Raw genomic sequence first — 13,564 nt, 5'->3', positions numbered from 1 at the left:
GTCCTCTCAGCGAATCCCGGGAGGTATCCCTAGATCATATCCAGGAAAAACCCCTGAAACAACACAAACACAGAAGGAAATCCCTCAAAGGACTCCAGGAAGAATATTTAAAAGAATCCCGGTGGGAATATCTGAAGGCACCCCTGGAGGTAGCTCTCAAGGAATCCCTGAAAAAATCCCGGGAGAAAGCTCAGAGAAATTAATCTCTAAAATAATACTAGTGGAAAATCTTGATGGAATCCTAAAACGAATCGTGGGGGCTATCCCTTAAGAAATATCGAAAGAATTCATCAAAGGAATCATCGGAGTGTTTTCTAAAGGAATCCGAAGAAGCATCTCCAAAGAAATCCCGCGATGAATCTGTGGAAAAACCTCTAGAGGAATGCCTTTGGAAGCACCAGGAGAAATCCCTTTGGGAATACTGAAAGAAATCCCTGTTAAGTATAGAATAGTCCCAGCAGGAATCCTTGGAGAAATCCCTGAAGAAATTCCGAGAGATATCTGTGAAAGAGTCCCGGTAGGGATTCCTACAGGAATCATTCTGGTTAATCACAAGTTAAATCTCCGAAAGAAATCCTTTACGTGGGATTGTTAGAGTCCATTTCAGAGATGATCTATTGGTCTTTAGGAGTACTTTTGGGTCAAAGGGTTCTTAGTCGCTTTACGGGCTTCAGGGGAGTTTAAGTAGCGTTTCATAGGATAGGTATATCAGGGCGGTTCACAGGGTCTCAGTGACACTTCAGGTGGTTTTGGGATTTTAGAAGGTTTCTGACCATTCTTGATGAACGTTTTAGGAGTTTCAAATGAACTTAAGGGGTTATATGGGGTTTTGAGAGAGTTTCAGTTAGTTTCAAGGGACTTTAAGTTTTTTTTTGTATGCTTCAGAGCCGTTTCAAGGAGAGGACCAGATGGGGTTAGGGAAGGGTTGGAATGGACATAAGGGGTTATATAGGGGTTTGAAAGAGTTTCAGATAGTTTCAAGGGACTTTAAGGTTTTTTTTTTGGTATGCTTCAGAGCCGTTTCAAGGAGAGGACCAGATGGGGTTGGGGAAGGGTTGTCGGTATGACATGGTTGTCCCTGGCCCTCCACATATTAGGGGCTTCCATATAACCTTTTTTAATTGCTACACAATAATTTGATTTTTCACATTGACCAAGCTTCGGTCCCGTGCCGAAGAGTTTTCAGTTCAGGGTTTTTCAAAAGAATTCAGTGATGTTTCAGGAAGTCCATGGAGTTTGAGGGGCGTTTTAGGGAGTCTTAGTAGCAGTTCAGAAGCGTTCTAAAGTGTTTCTGGTCTTTCTAATAGGTTGAGGACCTTTAAAGGGATTTAAAGAGCGTTTTATGAGGAAGTGGGAGCGTTTCTGGGGGTTTAGGCGTGTTTAAAGAGATTTCTTGAGGTTTCAGTTACGTTACATTTCCTGAGGATTAAGTTACGTTCCAGGCACGCACGGCCACGAAGCCCTACGCTTTCAAAAAGATTTCAGAGCGTTTGATGAGAGTTATAGAGCAGTTGATATGCACCATGGCTCTGGAGCAGGGATGCCATATATACAGATTTATCTGTATTATACAGATTTTTGGGCATGGATACAGATAGCATTTATATGCAATACAGATTTTCCATTTGTATGGGATACAGATTTCTCACCCAAATTTTGTATGGGATACAGATTTTTGAACAAGTGATACAGAAAATCATCTGGCATCTCTGCTCTGGAGTCCATTTAAACACCCTCTGCAACCACCCTGGAAGCCAACTAACTCACCTAAAATTCATTTCAACGCTTCTGAGACACAATGTATTGCCCCTGAAAATGCCCCTAAAAATGATCGAAATATTTATTGAAACCCTCTGAAATGCCCTTGATACCCCTAAGATATCCTAAAACGTCCCTTAGACCCCTTGATACGTATTTTAAACTTTCTGAAGCCCCCTTGAAACGCCTTTAAAAACCAATATATTCCCGTGGATGTCCTAAAACACCCCTAGAAACCGCTTAAAATTCCTAAATCCCACTGAGGCACCTTGAAACGTCCGGAATTCCCACAAGTGGCTTTGAAAACCCTCTTGAAACCCACTGCGACGCCCCAAAATTTTCTTAAATCCTCCCGAAAGTACTTTTAAATCTCCAATAAATCTGAAAGCCCATTGCCAACACCATTAGTCTTTGCCGAGACAATTATATTTCTGATTAGTCAGGATATGCATAATGTATGTACATCAGTTTTCTTCCAACTAACTATGTCGAAAATCCAATCTTTCTAAGTAAGCTTGTCCTAAAAATATACGAGATGTGAATCATGCATGCTACCACCGTCTAGCGGTTGAATTTTGAATCCCCTAGAATTAAGACCTTGATCAAATTAACAACTTTCCAGAAAACATTAACTAATTCGGATCATGAAATAAATGCAGGGCCGAAGTGAGGGATGGGGGAGGGGTGTCATGGCCCTGGGCCTTCGCATTTCAGAAGGCCCCCACAAAAAATCACTTGATATAAACCCTCGAGCAGTCGCGTCTTTGACTACCTGCAGCGACGCTGCGCTTACGCTGTGTACCACAAGTGTGCATTTTTCATGGTGCGTGTACTCAGTACACGACGCGACCGCTCCCGGGTTAAAAACTGAAGTAATTTTCATCCTAGTGCTACCTGTTGGAAGAATATACACAAGCACAAAACACCATTGCATATTTTTCGGGTGGAGATACAGTCATAGCACAATCATGGGTCACCCACAATTATGGGTCAATTCCATTTGAATTGCATGGTGAACTGTCTGACTAATAATTGTGACAGAGTGACCCATAATTGTGCAATGACTGTATTTACAGCATCATCTAGTGAAAAGATTTCTCACTAGAGATCATTCGTAGAAACATTTTTTCTCAAGACACCAACTTCAAATGATTATGAGAAGTTTATGGCATAATTTCCTGAAAAGATTTCTAAAGAACATTAGAATTGGTTTCTGATGCCACTCTTCCATGCAGGGCAGACGCGCGTTACGGGCCTCCTTAATGTAGCTGTGCCCAGGCTGCACTACCAGGTTAGGACACAACTCTCAACAAGTCTTCGTCTTCGAGTGGCCCGAGGGAGGTTGCGGAAGGAACTTGAGATGACCAGACCAGAGCTGTGTTGGATGCTCCTGCCAGGCTGTCAACTCATCATTTTGCAATCCAGCAAACATGCATAATTTCAATGAATACATCTTGTGACTTACGTATCTCTTTTTCGACTGCTTCCTCAAAAAATCAACCATGCGACTCGACCGATACCTAATTGAATTGTGGGTTCCCCATGATTAACAAAGTAAAAAAAAATCCATTCCAACAACTTCCCGTGACAGTCACATCACGAAAGTCGGAATTCTGCCAGCCCGAACGAACCATACCGATCTTCGACAGCCCGCCAAGCCAAACCAAACCAAACACATGAATGAAAAACAATTTCAATTTGCAATTATATTTCGCACCTTTCCGCACCACCGCTCCCGGTTATTGTTGATGTTGTTGCGAATATCAATAAATCATTCGGACTCGGTCGCGTGAAGTACGAGGAAAAAGCTGACGGCTTGGACCTCGCCGCCCGGACCGGAGGTTGGTGACCACTCCACTACAGCTCAGCGATGTTGCGATCGGAAAACTGCGGTGCCAGCAAATTAAAGTTGATTGATTTTCATTAAAATCGATTGACTAGTCAGTGTGCTGGTGTGATGGTGGTGGTAGTCGTGTGCCCTTCCGCAGGGCAGGGCTGTGTCGAACAGCTGACCCCCGTGTTCGTGTTGTGTAGCTTTTTTTATTATTATTATTGTCATTATATTGTCTGGTGGGCCCACGCCATTGGGACCGGCCGGCAGTGGCCATCTGTTGCTAAACGGGTTTTCTGGTCGCACGAAGGCCCCGGGACGCTCCCGACCTGCTTATTGAATCAATTTAATGAGCTTTATATTGATTGTCTAGTTTTTGTTTTCGGGGACAAATCGATGGAAGTCACTTTCATTAAACACGCCCGAAAAGGAAATTTTTTTTTTGGGGGAAAAGCATTGACCTTCACCCGTGTTTGGAGATCTCTTGAAACGGGGTACCAGCCCAATTGCTGTAGAGTGAAGAGGGGCAAAGCAGAAATAAATGAATTAGGGTACGAGTGCCATCAGTAATCTCACGCTCCCATTTTCAACCTATCCGAGAACAAGCGATTACGGCACCGATTGATTCCGTTCTTTTGTGTTTCATGCGTGCTCACTTCTAACAAAAAATACAAAAATAAGAAACAAAACAAAAAGCGCTTCATTCCTTTGTTTTTAGTAGGATGAAAATGGGAGCCACATGCTTAATAAGGGAACCAATACCCTAATTCTGAAAATCAAGTTATGCAGCGAGTGGCATACAATCATTAGTTCAACCAATATCGCGTTTTAACCCCACTCCACCCTAAGAGTAATGCTCACCCATCTCTCGTTGACAATTTCACGGTTTCCTTTTTTGGGGTGGATGCGCAACAAGGACCCCAAAAAATCGCCGATGCATATTCACGCAAGCATCTCGCTCATCTTACCGTTCTTCGCTCTTCTTTGGTGCGCAGAACGTGTGGAAAATCTCTCAATCGAATTAAAATATGCAGGCGAATTTAAATTTTTAATGCAACACGACCAAAATGACAAACTTCAATTCAGGGGCAGTCGTTCTCCTGTGCATCGCGTCGTCAGCTTTGTTGCTTTTAGGGTCTTAGGAGGGATACACGTTTGTGATGAACAGGAGGACGTTGGACATCGTCGGTCGTGTTGGCCCAATCCAGGTTGGGTGGGAAAGCTGCACGTCCGACGGACGGACGACGGTTCGCTTCGCTTGGGGGGCGTCCATAAATGACGTAGCTTTTTTTGAGCGATTTTTAATAACCCCCTCCCCCCTCGTAGCATTTCGTCACAAATTCAGACACCCCCCTCTATAAATGACGTAGCTTGTTAAACACCCCCCCCTCAACAAAATTTTCATGTAAAAAAAACTCGAACTTAGCTCTGATTTCAATTTTAACTTGTATGCTAATAGAATATTATGAAAAAAACAACAACAGCAAGAAACATTGCCGACTACCAGGTACAGAACGCCGACATCAAGACCGTAGGTGCAACCAGTGGACATTATCACCAAAGCTAATGACTCAATAAACCACAACCTTCTGCTACCATATTAGCCTAGAAGCTCTTCCGAAGATATTAGTTTGTTCACTAATAAACCTATTAAGAATATCAAATTGATTTCATTTGAATAAAATTCACCCTTGAATTCACCACAATATTCGAAGGACCCTGCAGGAATTTCTTCTAAAATTCTTACAGCAGTTCATTTTGGAATTCCTAGTGAAGTTTATTTTGGGATTCCCATTTTTGAAAGTATCTCCCTTTTTAGTTCCTCCAGCACTTCCTTCTGGGATTTCCCCAAGGATTTTTTTTTTGTATTCCATTAGAAAATTCCTCTTTATTATATTCCTTCAGGGGTTCCTTCAGAGATCCCTCCAATAATTCATTCCAGAGTTCCTTCTTAGATTCCTCCAAAAGCTCCTTTTGAGATTTCTCCAGAAGTTTTTTTTCTAAGGTTTTTCTAAAAGTTTATCCATGGTTTCCTTCAGGAGTTCTTTCAATTTTTTTTTCTCCTTTTTTCCATCAGCAGTTTCTTTAGACATCTCTACAGGGATTTTAACCGGAATTTCTTTTGAGATTCCATCAGAACTTCTTTCTGTGTTTCCTAAAAAAGTACCTTTCGGGATTCCTCCAGGAGTTCTTTCTTGGCTTCCTTCAGGAATTCACTCAGATATACATTCCAAGATCTCGGTAGGTAACCCCTCCGGTATTCTTTCAAAACCCTCCCAGGAGTCACTTCTGTGATTATTATTACTATTATTATTAGCTTTATTAAGGAGATTTTCAGCCCGCGGCTGGTTCATCTCCAGCATCCCTCCATTCACTCCATCCAGGATTCTTCCAGGATAAATATCTTAGAATTCTGCGAGGAATCCCTTTACGGATTCTTCCCATAGTTGCTTCTGGAATTCCTCAAGGTTTTTTTTTCTTAGATTGCACCAGGAGTTATATCCAGATAATCTTTTGTGATTCCCCAAAAGTTATTTTCTGGATTGCTTCAGAAATTCCTTACGGGATTCTTTCAATTATTCCTTCCGTGCTTTCTTCAGAAATTAAACCAGAAGTTCCTTCTGACAATCTACAAGTATCTCCATCTAAGATTCATATAAATTGCTCCAGGTACTCCTCACGGAATTTCTTTTGAAATTTCTCTATTTCCTTTCATGATTGTTCCAGGAGTTCCTTCTGAAATTCTTCTGGAAGTTCCTTCTGAGATTCCTCCAGATCCTTTTGAAATGTTTTCAGAAATTTTGTTTTTTTTTTGGGATTCCCAGTTGAAATGTTGTCCTTCTCCTGTTTGGGAAACCTATGAAGAACATAATGAGAAATTCCTTACAAAGTTGCTAGAGGAGTTCCTTAAGAAATTGTTGGATGAATTCTTCGAGGAAGTCCTGTAGAAACTATATAAGGAACTCTTGGAATCTTACCGTAATACCAGACAAATTTTCCTTTGTAACCTTAGCGGCGCGCAGTGCTCTCTATATCAAGCAGCAAACTATTGGTCTTGAGAAGCATTTCGGCGAAATTGATTTTTGTCTGCAAACACAATATATTATTCTTTACGCAGGATTTCAAAACCACTTTCTCAGATACAGTTGTTGCGTCCGATAGCTGCATGTCTTAAGGAATTAAGCCAGCATTCATTTCCATTATTTGTTATTACAATAATGTGAATGGAAAAAAAATCATGCAATTTTTTTTTTTATTTACTGGATAATAATACTTAATGCAAGTAAAAAGTTTATTAATTATGAAATATTTTTTTCTATAGGCCTAGTAGAAAGCTACGTAGCATATCACAAACCCCTACCCCCCTATCGTCACACTTAGTCACAAAATCACAAACACCCCCCTCCCCCCCAAAAAGCTACGTCATTTATGGACGACCCCTTGCCTGATTACTGTTTTGGGTGTTTTCATTCGGAGCGGCTTTTTGCAAACCAAATCGGACGCAAATCCGTTGCTGCTCGGGAAGATGCTTTTGTTGGCTACAGGCTGAGAGGTTTTCTTATGTTATGGAATGACAACCTAAGAACTTTCTTTGAATACAGTTGTTTGTATTTGAGACTAGGCTCATGTATTCTTTGAAGAACGGAATCTAGATTGATGTAACTGGCCATTGAGTGAACATATGATAGGTTACTCGATAGTGGATTTATTTAATTTAGTAAACCACTATCAATTGAGATAGATCATTGATTTGCTGTCATTCTAAAGGTTATGCCAACTTTATCTACACGATAGCATACCGACCGAATCCGTCACATGATATGCATTCGAATTGATAATGTCCTTGGTGGATTTCGTCTAAAATTGTTGCACAGCTATGTAAACCGCCTCTAATCCGTTGAATTGAGATGCTGATTTTATGATAAATGATATTCCATAGCCTAACCCATATCTGCCTAGCGTGCTATAGGACAGATAACCCGAGTTCTCAGCGTCTTATTTATAGGACAGTACTTAAGAGATGCACAATAAATATGGCAAAGTGGCCATTAGAAAATCAAAAATTTAGCTCTTGTAGGACTTTACCTTGAAATATTTTTTCATTCAGCTTCTTCTTTGTGGCTCTACGTTCCCACTGGAACTTGACCTGCCACTCTTCAGCTTTCTTTGCCTGTCACTACACGAATTTGTACATTGTGAGGCTAGTACAATGGTACAGTATGCCCAAGGAAGTCGAGATATATTCCCGATTGAAACGGGAATAGAACCCGCCTTGTCCGGTTTGGCGATCCAAAGCCTTATTGACCGGAGAGATGGACAGCCGAAGAACTACACAATATTTTAGCATACAGTCTTCGGAGAAATTATTCATAAAATTCAAACTTTGCACTTGGCGCACATTTTAGATCTGGAATACTAGGTGAGAATAAAGGTGCTTCCAAGATTACATATGACAGCGATTTCTGCAGATTCCCTCTCGCCACAATTCCTTCAGTAAGTAGTGTAGCGAACCACTTGGGCAGCGGCCGATATTTTGGGCACTCTGCGCTATAACTCAGTCAATTCCAAATCAATTGACTTGAAATTTTGGACACGGCTAGATACTATAGGGGAGACTGGGGAGACTTGATCCCTTTTTCTTAATTAGCCTGTGAATTTAAGAAAAACACAAAACTACACAGTTCGAAAAAAACGTGTAAATTTATGACGGATCGAATGTAACAAAAGGACCCCGTCATATATGATGGAAATTTTTGTGCGATCTTAAAATTACATTGCAGATATCTGTTAGAAAATATAAAGAAAAATTTAGCTCCGAACGAGAATTGAACTGAGATCCTTGGGGTGTGAGTAGCACACCCGAGCTCTCTCGGCTATTTCAGCTTGCTGAAGAGTAGACAGTCAAAGTTAAACTGCTTCTACCATAATGCACGCATTCCCGACATGCTCCGGCTGCTGCAGAGAATACTGAGAGAGACAACGAGGAAACCGCCACAGCTGCGAGCAGCCGTTCGTTTAGCTGATGACGGAGAGTGGCTGGCATGATTTATAGCAGATGCATGTAAATTTAAAGCGAGTATGCTTTAAAATCTGTAAACAAGCCGTCTGACCAGCAGCGGGCTGCTCGGCTGACGTTGAATGTTGGTGATTTACATTTTTATGCCGCAAATTTCAGTTGATCTTCAATTTACGTGCTGTTTAACTTTCATATTTTTTTGCTGTGTAGATCTATTTTTCGTACAAAATGGCAGGTAAACATCTATTGCAAGTTTATAAAAACCAGAAGGACTTTAAATTATTGTTAAAGCTTTCAAAACTGTGTTTTTATGGAGGCATGTCTTATGATGTATTTTCAAAAATGGGTCACAATTGATCCCCTTTTGAGCACATGGTTATTTTAAAGGGAAAATAACTCAAGAAGCTTCCTGTTCATTTTCTTTTCAAGTTTTCTTGCATTTTTGGTGAATAGAGTGTAATTGAAATTATAAGATTTACTTAAATTGTTAAGGATATGCCGTATTTTGAAAATGGGAACTTCTTGAACCCCCTTTTGATAGTGTGTAATAATATAATAATTATTTGACACGTTTTATCACTAGAATTCCGAGTAAATAGAGGCTTCCAAATAGAATTTTATTTTACACATGTATAATGTGTGTGTAATCCTCGAGGGATCAAGTCTCCCCATGTCACTAAGCCACATTAATTGAAATATTTATATAACAGCCTTATTTGGACAAATACGTTTGATAGTATGTTATTTATACTATGTACTGTGAAATTTTGACACGATTTGGTTCAATTTTCACAAAGTTATTGAGATTTTCGGAATCGCCTAAAATATTTCTGAAGGACTGAAAACAAACCATCAGCCATTATAAAATAATGCAATACACATTTAAAATCAATTATAGCCAAAACATTGTCGTCTGTCCAGATGTTGTTTTGGGAAAAATATACTAGAAGAAAACTGTTTTTGATTTCGAGAAAATATGGGGGGAACAAGTCTCCCCAGGGAGACTTAAGTCTCCTCAGTCTCCCCTACGTATCTCATCGCGTTCCAAAAATTGTGTCAATTGGTTCAGAATTGGCTGAGTTATAGTAGAAAAGTGCCCAAAATAGAACCCCTGCCGAGATGGTCCTACTCCCGGGATTCCTCAAGAGATTCTTTCAGATTTTCTAGGGAATAAATTCCAGGGATTGGCGGCATGCACCGTGCGGTGCGAAAAAAGCGTGTGCTTCACACAATCGCAAGTGCTTGTCTCCCGTTTTGCCGAGAGACAAGAGACGTATGAGTGAGAGGTTTCGTAATTGCACGAGAGACAAACCGCAGCACTAGCTCTACGGCGCAGGGAGTAATGCACGGTGCTTGGGACTGTGCTTGTCACCAAACAGAAAAAAATAATTTAATAAATTTATTAAAGATTTTGTGTTTTCGGCAAAATTGTTAAGCTTGTCAAGGGTTGACATGTGATAGGTCGTTTGATTCGAAATTTTCCCAATCATGGGTAGTATCAAGCCAAGTGCAAAGCACGGAGACAAGCACCGAGAGAGTGCTAAGACAAAGCGTGAGAAACAGGAGAGCTCCAGCACGCGGCAAAGTAAGCGAGCAACACACAACCGATTGCACGTACTCGTCTCTGGTTTGTTGTGCTGTCTCGTAGCAGCGTGTGCGACACGCAAAGAGTTTTGAGTTCCAGAAATTCCGTCTGGGATTACCCCTGCATTTTGTCCTGAGATTCCTCCACAAATGCCTACCATGATTTCACAAGAAATTTATTCCAGCATTCTTCTAGGTGTTGTTTCTGTGATTGCTGAGGAAGCTCCAACTGAGTTTTTTTTTAGTTCCTCCAGTCAGAAGTTCACTTTTTATTTCTTCCTGCATTTTCTTCTGAAATTCCTTAAAAGGTTCCATGCGGGATTCCCCCAGGAACTTCTTTCAGGATTCCTCCTGAGACTTCTTCTGGAACTTCAGAAGTTCCATCCGGAATTTCTTCAGGAGTTCCGGGAAGCCTCCAGGTTTAGTTTCATTGCGAATGTCATCAGAAGCTTTTTTCTGGGATTTACAAAAGGAATTCTTGAAAAATGTATCCTGGAAGGAATTTAAGGAGAAAACCCAGAAGGGACTCCTGAGAGAAGGCATTCCTTGGCATAGTCCTGGAGAAATTCCCTTGAGAGTTCAGGATGATTTCCCTTAGAAACATCTAGGAGAAGTCCAAAAGTAGCTTCCGTAAGAATTCTAGAAGTATCTGCAAGAGCTCCTGTAGGGATTCAAAAAAGAGTTCTAAGAGGAATCAAGGAAGAAGCTTCTGAAGAAATCCCGGAAGGAGTTCTGGGAGGAATCTCGGCAGAGGTTCTTGAAGCAACTCTGGAAAAAATCACGGAGAAAGTTCCTAAAACAATCCCGGATGGACTTCTTGGAGGATTTCCAGAAGGATTTCCTAGAACAATCTCTGGAAGAATTCCTGATAAAAACCACAAGGAATTTCTGGAGAAACCTCGCATGGAATCCCTGGAGGAATTTTACACAGAATACCTGTAGGAATCTTGGATTCAATTTCGAAAGGAATTCTTGAAGAAGTCCCAGAAGAAACTCCTGGAGAAAACCCACAAGACAACAATGGCCGTAAGATGGTTGATCTCGAAAACAATTGATAGGTATGGAAACTTTGCATTTTGATAAAATTAATGAGCTATTAAACTTTCGAAGGCTTCTATGCTGATTAAAAAAGTGTGTTGCTTATACATATGTCTATATCTGTATATTTTTTGGTACGTCGAAGCGTAAAATTTGAAAATTACAAGACTCAGAATGTTGATTAATTGGCAAATTGAGAGATGCAATTTTGCAAAAATCGCGCTCTGGTGGGATTCGAACCCACGACTGTATTCGCTAGACAGGCGCTTTAACCAACTAAGCCACCAATGTTAGCTGTTGTGTGGCTTAGTTGTTTAAAGCGTTGGTCTAGCGAATACGGAGTCGTGGGTTCGAATCCCACCGGAAGGCCATTTTTTCACAATTTTATCTCTCAATTTGTCAATTAATCAGCATTCTATGTCTTCTAATTTTCAAGTTTTTTTTTGCAGTTATGCTGACAACTATTCCTGAATAGTCATTCTCGAGCAATTTCGAGAGTATGGTACACATCTTGACAGTGATTTATGGAACTTATAAGCGGGTTGCATTCTAATTGATTTCAAAATCAGTTTGCGAGCCGCATGAAACTTACTCAAGGGCTCGTGGGCCGCAGTTTGATAATCATTTCTCTAAAAACGCCAAGTCATTGGAATTAGTAGTACCGTAAAACGGAGAATATCATCAATCTACTGGATAACATTGATTGGCTTGACCATCCTCATGAAATACTAAAACAAAGGCTTCAAAAATCACTAGAGGTATCTCAAAGCTTAATTTTATAAATGATACTTCTACCAAAAAAATCCTTTTCAATCAAAGATTTTGTACAAGAAATCTTTTACTTCCTGAAGATATTGTTTTATCTCTTCTTCCTATTTTCAACACGCTTTCTAAACGTAGAGATTTTTTCAAGGTAAAAGATACCTTGTTTCGAATAATTTCTAAGATGTATGTTTATCTGTGCTTATACCTAGAATATAAACTAACCAAAAAGAACATTTGCTTCAACTTACCGTCTTTTGGTGGACTAGCGCAGGGAGGTGCATAACTGCCTAAGTGATAACCTGAATAGGAATTCTGGTGCATGGGCGGGAAGGGATAACCTAGGGCACTTCGCGGACTCGGAAAACCCGAGTCCTGCCCGCCCTGCGCACTGAAATGCTGGTACCCACTCCGGATGCCACCGTAGCTGAAATTATGGAAAACGGAAAAAGAAAAAAAAAAACTATGAGAATGACGTCATGAATTAGCATACGGAATTAAGGTTATGTTTTCGATTACGGGTGGTTTATTGGCAGCGAACGCACGCTTGCCAGACGAACAGCAGCAGCTCCACTGCATATTAAGTATAATTTCCTAGGCCGTGTAATTTCCCTGGCTCCCCAGCATCAGCAACAGTCGAAAAATGAATAATTTCCCCCCGCGGTAATAATTTAATTTCGGAATAAAATGGCCTTCAATTTTCGGAGCCAAATCTCTGGCGTCGTCTTCGCTGCACCACCAGCAACTTTCAAAGCAGTAGGAAAAACAACCACCCCCTTCGTAACCACACCGACCGACCGTGGTGAACCATAGACCAGCAGAGCGGTTTTTCTGAGCTCTACCACGGAAAAGAGAAACTAGGCCTTGCGCGATCGCCCTCGTCGTCGTCGACCACGACGCCCGTTGCCACTTGCTTTTCACACGGGGATTTTTGGAAAATGCATCACACCGAGAAGAAAAACAACTGCGCAGTTCAGAAAACAAGAAACAGAAGAAATAATAATAAAAAAAAACGGGGAGCCAGAACCAAACAATCGTGTAGCCCCGATCAGGCACACTCACACGTACCTATTGTGCGCGTTTGTGGGTAACAATTATTGGAAATAATTTCATCCGTTCCGAATCCGCGGGTCCAAATTGGAAAATCGTTCGCAGTGATTTGGCGCGCCCGGGTGGCGCGCGCGATTTGGGCGGCCGGGTTTCCACGGGCCGGTTGCACGGCCCCGGCCCCGGCCCCAGCAAGCAGCCACGGCTCCCGAACCCGCCGGGTCTCTGCTGCAATGACTGGGCAGAATCGGTCAGAGCGCCAGCCACCCAGCCAGTCAGCGCAGCGGATGCTGGTTCGAGGGGGTTCATGGGAAATTTGTACGCGCGAAGAAGTCCGCGAGCGCAACGATATGCGGAAGCCGGAAGTGGGAAATCCGAAGGAAAACTTTCGATTGTAGGGTAGGAAAATTGTTAAATTGGTCAACAATTAGACGCTCGTCAAGGGTTCAAATGGTGGTTGACCGTTTGATGGGGTTGTTTCGAGGAGGACGTTTGGGTCATAAAACAATTATCGCGGGGAAGAAAGT

General features: G+C 41.4%; 1 protein-coding gene across 5 annotated transcripts in view; it reads right to left on the bottom strand.

Moving 5' to 3' along the window:
* Positions 1–13,564, bottom strand: part of LOC109430942 (homeotic protein distal-less) — a 239,049-nt gene that overhangs the window by 181,277 nt on the left and 44,208 nt on the right. For all 5 annotated transcript variants that reach the window (XM_062852612.1, XM_062852614.1, XM_062852613.1 and 2 more), the window contains exon 2: positions 12,242–12,417. In XM_062852612.1, the coding sequence (XP_062708596.1) occupies positions 12,242–12,417 (176 nt within the window). The remainder of the gene's footprint in view (positions 1–12,241; positions 12,418–13,564) is intronic.

This window comes from Aedes albopictus, chromosome 2 (assembly GCF_035046485.1).
Source record: "Aedes albopictus strain Foshan chromosome 2, AalbF5, whole genome shotgun sequence".
Classification (NCBI taxonomy): domain Eukaryota; kingdom Metazoa; phylum Arthropoda; class Insecta; order Diptera; family Culicidae; genus Aedes; species Aedes albopictus.
Note: the sequence above shows the minus strand (reverse complement) of the source record. Positions and strands in the feature narration are given on the sequence as shown.